Source organism: Pituophis catenifer, unplaced genomic scaffold (genome assembly GCF_029215685.1).
Source record: "Pituophis catenifer annectens isolate HBS135680 unplaced genomic scaffold, rPitCat1.0.hap2 SCAF_1, whole genome shotgun sequence".
In the NCBI taxonomy this organism is placed as follows: domain Eukaryota; kingdom Metazoa; phylum Chordata; class Lepidosauria; order Squamata; family Colubridae; genus Pituophis; species Pituophis catenifer.
The window spans coordinates 327,366,460-327,379,691 of record NW_027256881.1 but is presented as its reverse complement, the minus strand read 5'-3'; the positions used below and the strand labels follow the sequence as shown (position 1 = coordinate 327,379,691).

At 41.3% G+C, this 13,232-nt stretch overlaps 1 protein-coding gene across 3 annotated transcripts in view; it reads right to left on the bottom strand.

Annotated features, from left to right (window-relative positions):
* Window positions 1-269: 269 nt before the first annotated feature.
* Window positions 270-13,232, bottom strand: part of MDGA2 (MAM domain containing glycosylphosphatidylinositol anchor 2) — a 603,292-nt gene continuing 590,329 nt past the window's right edge. For all 3 annotated transcript variants that reach the window (XM_070931707.1, XM_070931708.1, XM_070931709.1), the window contains 2 exons: window positions 1,046-1,151; window positions 270-505 (listed from right to left, as the gene is read on the bottom strand). In XM_070931707.1, coding sequence (XP_070787808.1) covers window positions 417-505; window positions 1,046-1,151 — 195 coding nt within the window. In that variant the 3' untranslated portion in view covers window positions 270-416. The remainder of the gene's footprint in view (window positions 506-1,045; window positions 1,152-13,232) is intronic.

The window sequence follows — 13,232 nt, the reverse complement described above, 5'->3', positions numbered from 1 at the left end:
CAATTAATGGTTGGGGTGTGTGGGGGTAGGTGTGTGTGTGTGTGTGTTGGTGTCATTTGATTCTCCTGTTGTTCGTTTGTTACTCCTTCACCACAAGAGCACCTGAAGGCCTCTCTCCTTCACGTCCAGAATGGTACATTTATTTACCTGCAGTTGCTTGTTTGTTCATTCCTTTTGTTTTTTTAATAAACCCCCAAGGTGCGCATATATATATATATATATATATATATATATATATATATATATATATATATACATACATACTTTTTTAAAAAAATCTTTATTTGAGTCAGTCATCAGTCAGTGGAGGAATCTTTGGTAGTTTTTTGTTTGTTTGTTTGTTTGTTTTAAAAATGTTCCCTTTTCTTCATGCCAGTGGGTGGTACATCTGTGTTGTAGCCTCTGCCGGAATAAGGTCACCTCTGATGAATTAAGACAGACACAAGAAGAAAAACGGGGAAACTCCGTATATGGGGCAGTGTCCTGACTGCTTCTGAAGGTATATCTAAACAAAACAAGGAAAAGGAGGAAAGACAGCAGTTAGTCACCTTTCCAATTAGGCTGCCCAATTCATTCCAGAAACTGGTATGCATGGGGACATGGCGTGCTATCTTTTGGTGATTGTGAAACAGTGCAAAAGTTTTGCTTCACTCATGACAAGTCAGGAATTGCCCTGCTTCATGAACTAAAGGTGTGTCCTCAAAGCATTGCTTTGAGAGCCGTGATGCCACAGTAGTTAGAATGCAGTATTGCAGGCTAATTCTGCCAACTGCCAGCAGTTCGATCCTGACCAGCTCAAGGTTGACTCAGACTTCCATCCTTCCAAGGTCAGTAAAATGAGGACCCAGATCATTGGGGGGCAATATGCTGACTCTGTAAATGGCTTAGAGAGGGCTGTAAAGCACTGTGAAGAAGTATGTAAGTCTAAATGCTATTGCTATTGCTCAAAACTCTTTTGAAGCTTTGTACAGCCCAAGAATTCATTTCCTTCAGCTTGAAAGTGAAACCATAGACTAGATTGGGAGATGTTAACAAGCCCACGTACGGTTGTTTACATAATCCGATTTTGTGCATTCTCCTTCCACAATTGAGATATCATCGATAGCAATGTCTCCTTCAATGCCTCGGCCACGGATGCCTTCAAAAACAATCTGAAATGGAAAGAAAATAACACACATTAAAAAATCAAATCCATGAGTGACACGAGAGGAGCTTTTAATACAATGAAAATAGAATGTCTTGTTGAATATTCTTCTGTTCTCCGAACTAACAAAAATCAAAGATATTTCATAATCATCCGCACCTATAGAAAATTTAGGATATTTGTAACAGAGATGTATGAAACCTTTTGTCTAAAGTTGCAACACGTTTACACATCCTTGATTATCTGAAAACAGAAATTCATGATTTTTAGCCATCAAATCAATATGCTATTTTCACAAGAGCAAAATTAGCTAGATTACAAGTTAATTTACTTTGAAACACAAGAATGTTTCATTCCCCAATGAAAATGTTTATAAACTTGCTATTGTCTTTACTTCCTACTTCAGAACATTGCTTACTAGTCTGTTCTATGAAAGTGTTAATCAGATAGCTATTGTTTTTGTTCCCCAAAAGATTTTTAAGCAAATCCTATTCCAAGTTAATTGTTCAATTATCAGCTTGACTCTCCATCCTGTATTCTACCAAAAAAAAAAAAAATACTGCTTACAGAACATGCTAAATCCTATACGCAGGCTAACAAACACGGAGTACTATGATTGTTTGCTTCCTTTCTAGAGTTTTCTGAATTTTTGATTACTATTTTTTTCGCTACTGAATGTTGTCAGAGTTCACATGTGTCTCAGTGATGTATAAAAGTTTGATATATGTTTTATTCATATAGTGTGGAAAACATTCCATGCAAAATATGGCTCACAATTTGAAATTATCAGATGGATCCAGACTTTTGATTCAAGATCATGAAACTAAACAGTCCAAATGCATTCCCGAGAATATTTCAATACAAGAGTATTGCCATACTTTCCCATTTATTGATGCTTTTTAATGGATTAAAAACACTAGAATGAAAAAAAATTAAAGACTTTATAGAGATGTCATATAAGTAAACATTGTCAAATGCTTTTCTCGGGGGTTTTACACCATTTATATCTTACCAAACAGTGTCTTGTCTTGAGCAGGAGATCTTATACTCGGGATGGCGAACCTATGGCATGCGTGCCGGAAGTGGCACACAGTGCAATCTCTCCGGGCACACAAGCCATTGCCCATTGCTCTTCCGGGTTCCGGCGTGCCAGCAGCTGGTCTTCACACACATGGGAGTGCCAGAAACTGGAAGAGCAGCTGTCTGGTGCACATGCATGCACTGGGAAGATGATCTTCCAGTTTCCGGTGCATACATGCGCCCTGGCCAGCTGGTCTTCACATGCGTATGCACACCAGAAACCGGAAGACCAGGTGGCCGGGGCACATGCATGCACCAGAAACTGGAAGATCATCTTCCCGGCATGCGCATGTGCATCGGGTGGCTGCTCTTCAGATTTCTGACATGCGCACGCATGTGCGCGTGGCCCCATTTCGGCACTTGGTGCCGAAAAGGTTTGCCAACACTGCCTTATACCATTCCAAGCAAATAGTTGTTCAATCTCTTCTTGAAAACCATCACTGATCCTTTAGGATTTCCATCCATGGAATCTTTCTTAAACTCTCTTTTAGTTGTTGAAGTCAGCTCTCTTAAAGTCTAAGACATTAGTTTGACTTTGTTCACTTACTTGTGCCTGCATTATGTGGTAACTCTCTCCCAAAGTTCCCATAACTTCAACCCCTTCTGTTATTTCATCTCTGTTAGCAAGAGATGTCTGGTAAGACTGAAGTCCAGTATAGCTGACTCTCTAGTTCCCTCCTCTACGTTTTGGATGACAAAGTGGTCAATGTCAGGGTTCCAAGTAACACCCCCAACCGAATAAGACTCCGAGGCAGGCATTCCCTCAAAGTTCCATTTTATTAGAGATGTCATATTGGCACATCTGGGAAAACCCGAATCTGAAAGCCCCCGGGTTTTCCACACCCAAAGGAAAGTCAAAGTCCAACATGCCCATCACATGGTCCAATCAATCCACCGTCCCAACTGGAGATATTTCCCAGTCACGCCTCTCCGGGTGCAGTCTGAACGTCCTTGATTCCCAGAGGAAAGAATGTTGTGGCTACAGTATATACCTCTACCCACTCCATGCAGTATATACCTCTACCCACTCCCCTCCCATTTTCCCCACAGCAGGCCTATGCACTAAAAGATGGTCTACAGGGCTGACAGTCACCTAGTCTCATCAGGTGTTCTCTGAACTTGGCTGTTTGCTTGAAGATGTTTAATGAAGACCATTAAAAATGTTACCTAGTCAGGTAACTAAAAGTCAGTAAGCAAATAACCAAGCTCAGAGGGCATGAAGGATTCCACAAATATCAATCTGCCCATTAGCAGTCATTTTGTCAGAACATCCACAGTATGCTCTCAGATGCCTCAAGTGCTGATTAGCTTAACAGTGGTCCACTCCAATTAAAATGCTGAAGGGAAGTGACTTGATCTGGAATGTTTGCAGGTCCCCTGCTGCCTTTCATGTCTATGACAATTTGCTGTGGCCAATTCGCCATGGTCAGCTCACCACAGGACAACTCGCTGTGGGACAAGAGTTACACTAATATCAAAGAAATAGTGGAATAGAATCATTAAAGAAAGGATGCAAAAGGAGGGACAAAACGAAATGCCAATGACAAAAATTTAAAATATTATTTTAATTTATTTTAAATAATTAAATTGAATTGTTAAGTGAGTTGTCCCATGGCGACTTGGCTGCAGTGGATTGGCTGTGATGAGAATTAAGAGCCGAGGTGGCGCAGATTAAGAGCCGAGGTGGCCCAGTGGTTAGAGTGCAGTACTGCAGCTACTTCAGCTGACTGCTAGTTCAGCAGATCAGCGGATCAAATCTCACCGGCTCAAGGTTCACTCAGCCTTCCATTCTTCTGAGGTGGGTAAAATGAGGACCCAGATTGTCGGGGGCAATATGCTATTTAGTATACTGTCTTTGGTGTAAGCCACCCAGAGTCCTCGGAGAGTGGGCAGCATAGAAATGTGAATAATAAATTAATAAATGAGTTGGCTGTGGTGAGGTGGTCCTGATGAGTTGTCCCATTCTGCTGTTTTCCTGCCTCCTAGTTCAATTGCTTAAGCAAGGCTGAGACATTTGCTGGAAAAGGTAGCAAGTTTAGATCAGCTGTGATGAGAATTATGTCATTTTTGCACATTCCTTTTCCTGATGCCCTATGGGACGCCAACATGGTCAGTTTAAGTGTTTAATTGTTGTATTCATTAAGTCTGGCACACAAATATATATATATTCTGTAACAACTTCAAAGGCCTTTTTGCAGAGATAACAGGAATTAAGCAATGCAGGAATGGTATTTGTACTGAACTATTAACTGAGATTTCCTCCCTCCAGTTTAAATTGACTAAACACTGAGGATAATTCCATAAAATGAAATGGGGGATAATTTGGTATTAACAAAGAATTAACATAGGACAGAGGAATCAATTGGACAATATTTAATCCCATTCACAGCTTCCCAAATACCATTATGTCACTAATTTGGAGCATAATTCCAGGCATAGCTGATGAGTCCAAAAGATTTTTGTTTTTGAGACATTTGGGAAATAAGGTAGAGTACGCCAGATTCATCTTTTAAGCAAAATTAAGTAAGTAAGTTATGAAGGAAGGAAGGACTTGCCTCCAGAAGTTGTGGGTGCTCCAATGCTGGAGGTTTGTAAGAAGAGATTGGACAACCGTTTGTCTGAAATGGTATAGGGTTTCCTGCTTGAGCAGGGGGTTGGACTAGAAGACCTCCAAGGTCCCTTCCAACTCTGTTATTCTGTAAGTAAATGGATCACCATATCTCTACTGCAAAATACTGAATGACCACTAGATATCCACAAAAAGATACAGGAAAAATGTTTGCTGGCATCTAGTGGACATCTGGATGTTTCATCATCTCCTTGATTAAAGGTAGCCTAGAATCCAGTGGTGGGTTGCTCCTGGTTCGCACCGGTTCACAAGAACTGGAAGTAAAAATTTGTAGTAGTTCGGAGAACCGGTAATAACATTGGCTGGCCATGCCCCCGAACTGGTCCCCGGCCCGGTTGCCGCTTGCTTACCCCGCCCACCTCATCAGAGGCTTTCTTTTTTTTTTACTTTTAAAAGCATTTTTTTTCTGCAACCTCTTTTGCTGAAGAGGTTGTAGGAAAAAAAAATGCCTTTAAAAGCCTCTGGCGATCCCAGCTGAGTTGCTGGATCGTCAGAAGCTTTTAAAAGCATTTTTTTTCTGAAAATGCTTTTAAAAGTAAAAAAAAAAAAGTTGGCCATGCCCACCCAGTCACATTACCCTCCCACCAAGCCACGCCCATAAAATAAGCCATGCTCACAGAACCGGTAGTAAAAAAATTTTAGAACCCACCCCTGCTAGAATCTCAAATAGTTTTGCATCATAAATAGAAGGTTTGAAACAAGGGATCAGTACTACTGAAAATCCTAAGGATGTAAAATGTCATATGAAAAATTGCATCATTATCTCCAGAAGCTGTCTGTCTATCTGTCTCTCTGTCTGTCTGCATTTGTTAGTTTTCCACATTCATTATTATTTTTACAAATAAGGCAGTGAACATAACTCGATACTCCTACCTCCTCTTATTTTTTTCTCTTATTTTTTTTTACAAGCATTTGGATCACTTTAAATTTCCTTCTTTCAAAGTATTCCAAAATTTCCATCCCAATTGATCTTGCAACTCTCTTCAGGCACACAAAGGACAGCACTATGCAATGTAAGTCCTTGTGACTGGCTGGAAGGTGGTAAATATCTTCTGCACTGGCTGCACCCAGTGCAGACCATCTTTCATGACATTAAGTTTGAGTCCTACCTTCTCTTACTATTCCTAAACAGAGAGATAAACAGAGGGATAGAATCAAGATCACGTGAAGTGTTAATACCACTTTATAATGCCATGGTAAGGCCACACTTGGAATACTGCAGCCAGTTTTGGTCACCACAATGTAAAAAAGATGTTGAGACTCTAGAAAAAGTGCAGAGAAGAGCAACAAAGACGATTAGGGGACTGGAGGCTAAAACATATGAAGAATAGTTGCAGGAACTGGGTATGTCTAGTCTGATGAAAAGAAGGACTAAAGGAGACATGATTACAGCGTTCTGATATCTCAGGCATTGCCACAAAGAGCACAATACCATAGTCTTTTGAGACTGAAGGATGCCAATGAGCCACAAAGAAGAGGGAGTCAGGATATTCTCCAAAGCACCTGAGGGCAGGACAAGACGCAATGGGTGGAAACTAATCAAGGAGAGAAGCAATCTAGAAGTAAGGAGAAATTTCCTGACAGTTAGAACAATTAATCAGTGGAACAACTTGCCTCCAGAAGTTATGAATGCTCGAACACTGGATGTTTTTAAGAAGATATTGGATAACCATTTGTTTGAAGTGGTGTAGGGTTTCTTGCCTAAGCAGGGGGTTAGACTAGAAGACCTCCAAGGTCCCTTCCAACTCTGTTAGTCTATGCTATTCCTCATCTTGTGTCTAAACTTGGCTGTAGCTATAGCTGGGTGCATAACAAATCTTTTACAATAGAGAGGTATTTCCAAAATATTTGATGTTCACTAGTGGGAAGCTGGGCATTCAAATGTAAATATACACATCAGATCTAAGTTGTAGGGTATGCCAACAATCAAATTATTTTTTGTTTTATTAATTTGAAGCACTGCATTCCAGTCTTCAGCCCATCCAACCCCAAAAGTTCTTAAGTATACAACTTTTCCAACAGGCATGTAATTGAAAGGTAACATCACAAAAAGAAAAGGTATTATGAGGAAAGATGAAAAATATACATTTGAGGATACATGATTCTTGATTATAAAGGTTCAGCAGATCATGGGGCTAGACAAAGAATAATGGTTTATTTTTTCTTCCCTCAGTGTCTCTAGCAATAGCAAGCTATAGCTTTAGAAAGGCTGGAGGTTACTGTCACTTCTCTTTTCTTTGCCACTTCACCTTTTTGGACCTTTGCATCTCAGGCCTTAAAATAAGTTAATTTCAAGTAATTTAACAGGAAGCTGCCTTATATAGCCTGCTACATTTAGATACTTATTTTTAATGTCTGTCAGAGGCTGGGTGGTGATTGAATTTGGAACGTTTTGCATGCAGATCATATGTTCTACCCATGAGCAATGTCTCCAAGAATAGGGTTCAAAGCAGAGCTGGAAGCAGAACATACAAATTGGTCTTCAGTGATAAACTGGTTTGCCTGCCCCTGTTAATTAGGATTCATGATGAACCTAATAAAAGAAAGGATGAACCCTTCTCCACACTATAATACAGCAAGTACTTTGTGTGCTTTAAATTATACTACATTGGAGTTCCAGGAATTCATTAGTGCTGTTTGTATTCCCAAACTCTTCCCATACTTGAAGTTGAATCATACTCTTTTGAATCTGGGAAATATGTGAAAAGTGTCAGGTAGACACTTGGGGTTTTCCATAGCACATTTCTGAGGGCACCTCTATTTTCTGGCTTGTGGATCTGATGGAATTGGGCCCTGCTGAGAAGCATCTGCTTTCATTTTGAAGGTGTCATGAGGAAATCTTAGTTTTCTAGGCATATTTCCTTATTTGCTTACCTCATCTAAGGCATCCAGAGTAACAAATGACTCTCTGTCAACCTTATCAACTCTAAGATGTAAGGACTTCAACTGCCAGAATTGCCCAGATAGGCATGCTGGCTAGGGAATTCTGGGAGTTAAAGTCTGAACATCGTAGAGTTCCTAAAGTTGACACACATTGCTCTAGAACAAGGGTGTCCAGCTCAAGGCCTGTGGGCCGGATCCAGCCTGTGGAGTGCTTAGATCTGGCCTGTGGGGCCAACCTGGAAACAGCAAAGGACTGGCCTGTGGTGCAGGGGTGGGTTCCACTTACCTTTACTACCAGTTTGCAGTGGGAGCGCATGCACAGATCACCCATGATGATATTCATGGAGGGTGGGCGAAGCCTCCCACCAGTTTTACTACTGGTTCTATAGAACTGGACTGAACCGGGAGCAATGCACCACTGCTGTGGTGCCTCTGCCAGAGAAAACGGAGCTCGGGAGGACCGTGCACGGTCTTCCTGAGCTCCGTTTTCACTGGCAGAGGGCTGCAGGAGGCCATTGCAGCCAAAACAGACCTTGTGAGGGCTATGTGTGGCCCTCCCGAGCTGTTTTCACTGGCAGAGGGTTGTAGGAGGCCGTTGCAGCCAAAAATGGAGCTTGGGAGCCCGTTTTCACTGGCAGAGTGCTCGGGCTGCCACAGGCGCCACCGACACGACTGATGTCAAGCTGGCCATGCCCACACTGGCCACCCCCACCCCCTGGCCCTCCGAGGCCAAACACAACCCTGATGCGGCCTTCAATGAAATCGAGTTTGACACCCCTGACTGTCTCAGACAGATTAATAGAAGAAAACATCAGCAGCTATAAAATGATTTTGGGGAAAAGTTGTTCTAGGGAGTTTGAAAAGAATAGTGAGTCTATTTGTGGTTCACAGATTGCTCATCCTCGAGTTACAATCTGCAATTTCCTAATGAACGAGAATTATTCACAATTCTGGCTTACTGTGCAGTATGAATAGCAATCCATTTCTTGCATGGAATGCTGGTGACTTTTCAGTGGTGACCAAAAAGAATACATCTAAGATTTGCAAAATGCCAAATTGCATTTGATTAAAAGCCTTATCCCTGCCATTGAATTGCTCTCTTTTCATCAGCATGAAACTGATGGTCTCCCAGAAGCACTAAATAGTCACCATAGGGGCTACTATTGTTAAAATTTATCCTTGCCTTTGAATCAGGGATTGTTGTAAAGCATTCATATGCCTTCTTTAGATGAAAAACCCTTGCTGATGAAATGAGGGCAAGGAAAACATAAAATAAATGTAGGATGTTTTTCAGTATATCAAAGACAATATAAAAACATTTTAATTTTTGTGCTGATCAAATTTGCTGCAGAGATTTACTCTGATTCATACTCTTTAAAATTAACTAGGAGGTTTATGTTCCTTCCCATTTAGTTGTAGAATGTAAAATGAAGATTGGTTGAAGCAGGGGGATAAGAGAACTGAATGTCCCAGCTGTGCTGACAGTGATTTTATTTTCAGTATTTTCAAACCCTAAATTTGTTTCATGTTTCTCAATAAGAGTGAAGTCAGAAAGAAAAAAACAGGAAGATACATTATAGGAGCAATACATGGTCAAACAGAGTGGCTGCATTCATCTAATATGCTTATTCAAGTAATCTAGCAGCTGCATTTGCACAACAATCTAAGCTTTGCTGGTTCTCTTTTCTTACCAATAGCAATAGCACTTAAACTTATATACCACTTCATGGTGCTCTACAACACTCTCTGAGTGGTTTACAAATGTCAGCATATTGCCCCCAACAATATAATCATCATTTTAGTGACCTCGGAAGGATGGAAGGCTGAGTCAACCTTGAGCCAGTCAAGATTGAATTGATGGGGGTTTCCGGTTGATGTCGCAGCAAGATTGGACACGAGGAGTAGGTCTTTTCTCCCTGTTGGTGGGCTCCGAAAGGAGCCAAAGCAACTCCGTAGGGGCAGTGAAGCAAAGAGGGATGCCTTGTGAGGTCACAAAGAGTCACAGCTCTCCTGACTGACCTGGGGTTTTCTTTCCCTCTCAGCCATGGTGAGGAGAAGAAGCAGCCTAAAGATGGCTGCCACAAAGCTAGGACAACTGAGGAACAACTAAGACTGGTGCTGGAGCGAAGTAGGTGAACAGTGACTGGAACTGGGAGAAAGGATTCCATTTTACTTAAAAGCCAACCCCAAGGACTAATTAAGAACTATTTGCTAAGAATTATTTGTTAAAGCAGCTATTAAACACTCTGAGAAAAATACCAGACTGGAGGGAAAAGACATAAAGAGAGAAAAACAATAAATTTCTAAAAATACAGAAACTTGCACTCTTAAACTGGGAAGATGTGGTAATGGGAAGGCATTTTAAAATGCTGGAATAATTTACTTAAAAAAATTATCCTGCTTCTATAATTGAATTACATTGAATTACGTTAAAATTAGGATTAAAAAAACCTGAAACTAGACTGACTAGTGGCAACACTGAAATTTAAGTTGAGACCACCACCTGCTGACGAAAGGAAAATATACAAGTCTGGGAATACTTATATGAAGGTTTATGGGTTTTCAGTGGATCCGTATCACTGCTGAATTATTTCCAGGCTCTGATAAAAGTTAAGAACATGTTCTAATCAGAACGTGGTCTCCTTTTGCTGATTGTTGACCTGACACAGGTAGCATGGTAAAACCCAGGAAGGAGCCAGATGCTGTCATCTGCTGTAAAGAGTATGGCTTTGGAAACAAATATTAAGTACCCTAAAAATTTCTCTTGCACAAACCTGATCAGCTGCCCTCCAGGAAATAGTGAGGTTTTCAATTGACATTAATAATTGGAAAAATTTGTCTAATTTCCAATCACTGTTCAATCAAATGATGAGAGGGAAAAGGATTCACCATACATGTTTGGTAGAAATCACGGTGACACATGATGACATCATCCATGCCAATACCCAAATCATGCAGATTATGTTACTCATGTTGTGTGTGGTGTCATTTGCTCTTCTCCCTGTAAAACACTCACACATTCTTATTTCTTTTTCATCCAGCCAGCTAATATCTCGCTAAGACTGCCTAGCTTTGTCTCAAATTATCTGAAATCCATACCAAGACTCCTCACTAACAACTGAGGGGGTAAACTACTTGAAAAGTATGCTGAAAAAAAAACAACAAGCAACATCAAGGGAATGTGCATCAAAAAGTCTACATCAGAGAAATCTTAAATATCAAAGAACAATATCAGACAGATTTGCATTTTTTTTTATTACTATGCATCTGAGCAGAAGACGGTAAAAAAGGACTGGTAGGTCATCAATACTTCTACTTTAAAAAGAAAACACTACGAACAAAGACTGAGAATGGATTTTTACCTATTCATACAACTCAGCTGGAGACAAACATGGCATATCTGTTCCAGGAAATATTTGGCAATCACTTGCATATGTTCCTGGCAAATGTAAGACCTTTTTAAATTCATGAGCAAAGAAAAAGTGCTTTGGTGAGCATTATAAAATCCAAAGCTATGGTTAAGTGGCAATTTCATTTTATCAGAAAAAGTGCTTTGATCAAGAACTCAAATAAAGTGATTAACACATTACAAAGCTGTTGCTTGACTCTATGGATTTTGGATGTAAATCAGTTTCTGTCATGAAGAAAACAGATAACAGAAAGGAAAAATATTTGCCAATACTGAATCTTTTTCATCGTGCAATTAGTTTTTGGGGTCTATTTATTATATATCAATCATCAAATGGTTCATGAAACTTACACATAATATCTCTTTTAACTATTTTTAGTTCAACTTTCTTATGACCATTTCACACTGTTGGTCCTCTCCCTCAAGTGTCAATGCTGCTTTAAAAAAGCAAAACGTTCAATATAACAAGCAATAGTTTATTGTTAAGAGTATACTGAGTGACTTTTCTCTGACTACTTGCAATCTGTTCACCTACCATGCCTGTGCACATCATCCTGATCCACTTTGAACTGGAGAATTGATAGCTGAAGAGAGTATGATTCGATTTGAATTTGCAATTTGTGCTATTTCAAGATTCAGTTAAAGGAAATATTTGCCTACAGCAGGGGTATCGATTTCATTGAGGGCCGCATCAGGGTTGTGTTTGACCTTGGGGGCCAGGATGGGCATGGCCAGCTTGCAGTCACTCGGATCCCAAGCTCTGTTTTCAGCCATGACAGCCTCCTGCCACTCTCTGTCAGTGAAAACAGAGCTCGGGAGGGCTCCACGCTCTGTTTTCGCTGGCAGAAGGTTGCAGGAGGCTGTTGCAGCTAAGAAGGGAGCCCAGGAGTCCATTTTTGCTGGCAGAGGGTGGCAGGAGGCCATGGCAGCTGAAAACGAGCCTGGGAGGGCCACACATGGCTCTCCCGAGCTCTGTTTTTGCTGGCAGAGGCACCGTGGGCTGGTCCTTTGCTGTTTCTAGGGCAGCCCTACGGGCCAGATCTAAGCATCCTGTGGGCCGGATCTGACCCTCAGGCCTGGGTTTGACACCCCTGGCCTACAGGCTATAATAGAGGAACAACAAATTGCCTGCAGCTGCTTATTTTTTATTTTTTAACCAAATGGACTATATGTAGCAGAGATGATAGACCATTTAGTGGATATAAACCCCATCAAATTTCAGGTTCCAGACTAATACATATTCTAATTTTGAGACAATATTTAGTAGGCTGAACTGAATTTACAGATGGGTTTGCAAGACTAGCGCTGAAGTGTAGCATTGCTCATGGCTCAAAAGAGAACAAAGGTAAGGCTACTGGCTGGCCTCATTGAAGAAACTGAGAACTGAGAAACTGAACGGAGTCTTGCAACCGGTTCTGGAATGCAAAAATCCAAATACTAGATGAACACAAAGAAGCTGAATGATCTATTTCAACTTCATTGTTGAAATAGAAAATCTGTATCTATATTGTGTGTGTGTGCGTGCATGTGTGTGCATTCATGCCTTCCTGGAAAATGCTTAGACCAAGGGTGTCAAACTCGATTTCATTGAGAGCTGCATCAAGGCTGTGTTTGACCTTGGGGGCTGGGTGGGCGTGGCCAGGGTGGGTGTGGCCAGCTCAACATCACTCATGTCTGGGACACCTGTGGCAGCCCGAGCGCTCTGCCAGTGAAAATGGGTTCCCGAGCTCTGTTTTTGGTTGTGACAGCCTCTTGCAACACTCTGTCAGCAAAAACGGAGCATGCAGCCCTCCCAAGTTCCGTTTTCGCTGGAGAAGGCACCGTGGGCTGGTCCTTTGCTGTTTCCTGGGTGGCCCTATGGACCAGATCTAAGCACCCCATGGGCCGGATCCGGGCCTCAGGCCTTGAATTTAACACCTCTGGCTTAGACAAATCCCTGTAGTTTTCTTGGCAAGATTTCAGAAGTGGTTTGTGTTGTCTTCTTCCTAGGCTGAGAGAGTGTGACCGGCCCAAGGTCACCCATCTGGTTTTGTGCCTAACACAGGACTAGAACTCACATTCACCTGGTTTCTATAGCCTGTTGCTTT